This window comes from Ceratina calcarata, unplaced genomic scaffold (assembly GCF_001652005.2).
Source record: "Ceratina calcarata isolate Rehan_Ccalc_2016 unplaced genomic scaffold, ASM165200v1 scaffold2892, whole genome shotgun sequence".
Classification (NCBI taxonomy): Eukaryota; Metazoa; Arthropoda; class Insecta; order Hymenoptera; family Apidae; genus Ceratina; species Ceratina calcarata.
In genome coordinates, this window is record NW_017151295.1 from 1 (window position 1) to 1,185 (window position 1,185).

Here is a 1,185-nt window from a genome sequence, read left to right on the forward strand (position 1 = left end):
ATGGTATGGGAAACGCCGTGTTGGAGAGAATTTGCGAAAGAAGAGTAGAAGAAGGTCTTCCTGGCATGGCAATTCAGTGGGGAGCTGTTGGAGATGTCGGTCTTGCAGTTAACATGTTGGAAAATAGGCAGCAATTAGAAATTGGTGGAACATTGCCCCAAAGGATATCTTCGTGTTTGGAAGAATTCGATAAATTTATGTGTCAGAGTAGACCAATTGTGGCTAGTATGATAGTGGCAGAAAAACGTCCGAGTGCCAGTGAAGCTGTCAACGTTCTTGAAGCGCTGATGAATATAATGAGTAAGTATTCTTCGAAATCATGCACTTTGAAACCCTTTATTCACGGTTGCATACCATATAAGCAAATTTAATCCAATATCGCAATTTTATCAGAAAAATTGTTCTTTCGCATTAGATATAAAGGATCTTAAAACTGTGAGCCAGACTACTTCTTTGGCTGAACTAGGGATGGACTCCATGATGGCAGTGGAAATAAAACAAACTTTAGAGAGAGATTACGAAATATTTTTGACACCGCAGGATATCAGAGACCTAAATATCGCCAAGCTTACGGCAATGTCTACCAAAGATACCAAAAAGCAAACGAAACAAACTAAGAAGAGAGTTGAAAAGACGGAAAATTTAGGTGGCATGCAAATACTGATGAGGACCATAAATGTTTCTCTATTAGATGGACAGTATTGTGTACAACTACCTGTTAAATGTGGTCAGAAGAAGAACGAAGTATTCCTTATACCCGGTATTGAAGGATCTGCTGAAATATTCACTGCTTTAGCACCGAAATTAAAATTACCTGCTACTTGTCTACAACTAGGAATAAACGATTCGGTTGAATCTATAGAAGACATGGCTGATCTCCTCATACCTGTACGTTTTCTAAGAAAAGATGATTTGTTTCATTTTGTCATTACCATCGTTATAAATAATACAATTTTTAATTTCCGTTATTTTTTAGCACATTCTAGCAAGGACCAAAGGTCGCAGAGATTTTGTGATTGTGGGATACTCATATGGATCACTAGTAGCTATAGAGTTAATAAGGAAACTGGAAGCTCGTGCGTTAGTTGGGCACCTTATATTATTAGATGGTTCTCCCGATTACATGAAAGCCATAAAGTTTGAACACTTCGTAGCTGCTTCAGAACACGAATATCAAAATAAATT

At 37.6% G+C, this 1,185-nt stretch overlaps 1 protein-coding gene across 1 annotated transcript; it reads left to right on the plus strand.

The window, feature by feature from the left end:
* Nucleotides 1-5: 5 nt before the first annotated feature.
* Nucleotides 6-1,180, plus strand: LOC108623793 (fatty acid synthase-like; the record flags this gene model as incomplete). Its single annotated transcript, XM_018022593.2, has 3 exons — nt 6-300; nt 416-888; nt 977-1,180. Coding segments are annotated over 3 exons (972 nt in total), but the record flags the coding sequence as incomplete, so codon positions are not given.
* Between the last annotated feature and the right edge of the window lie 5 nt (nt 1,181-1,185).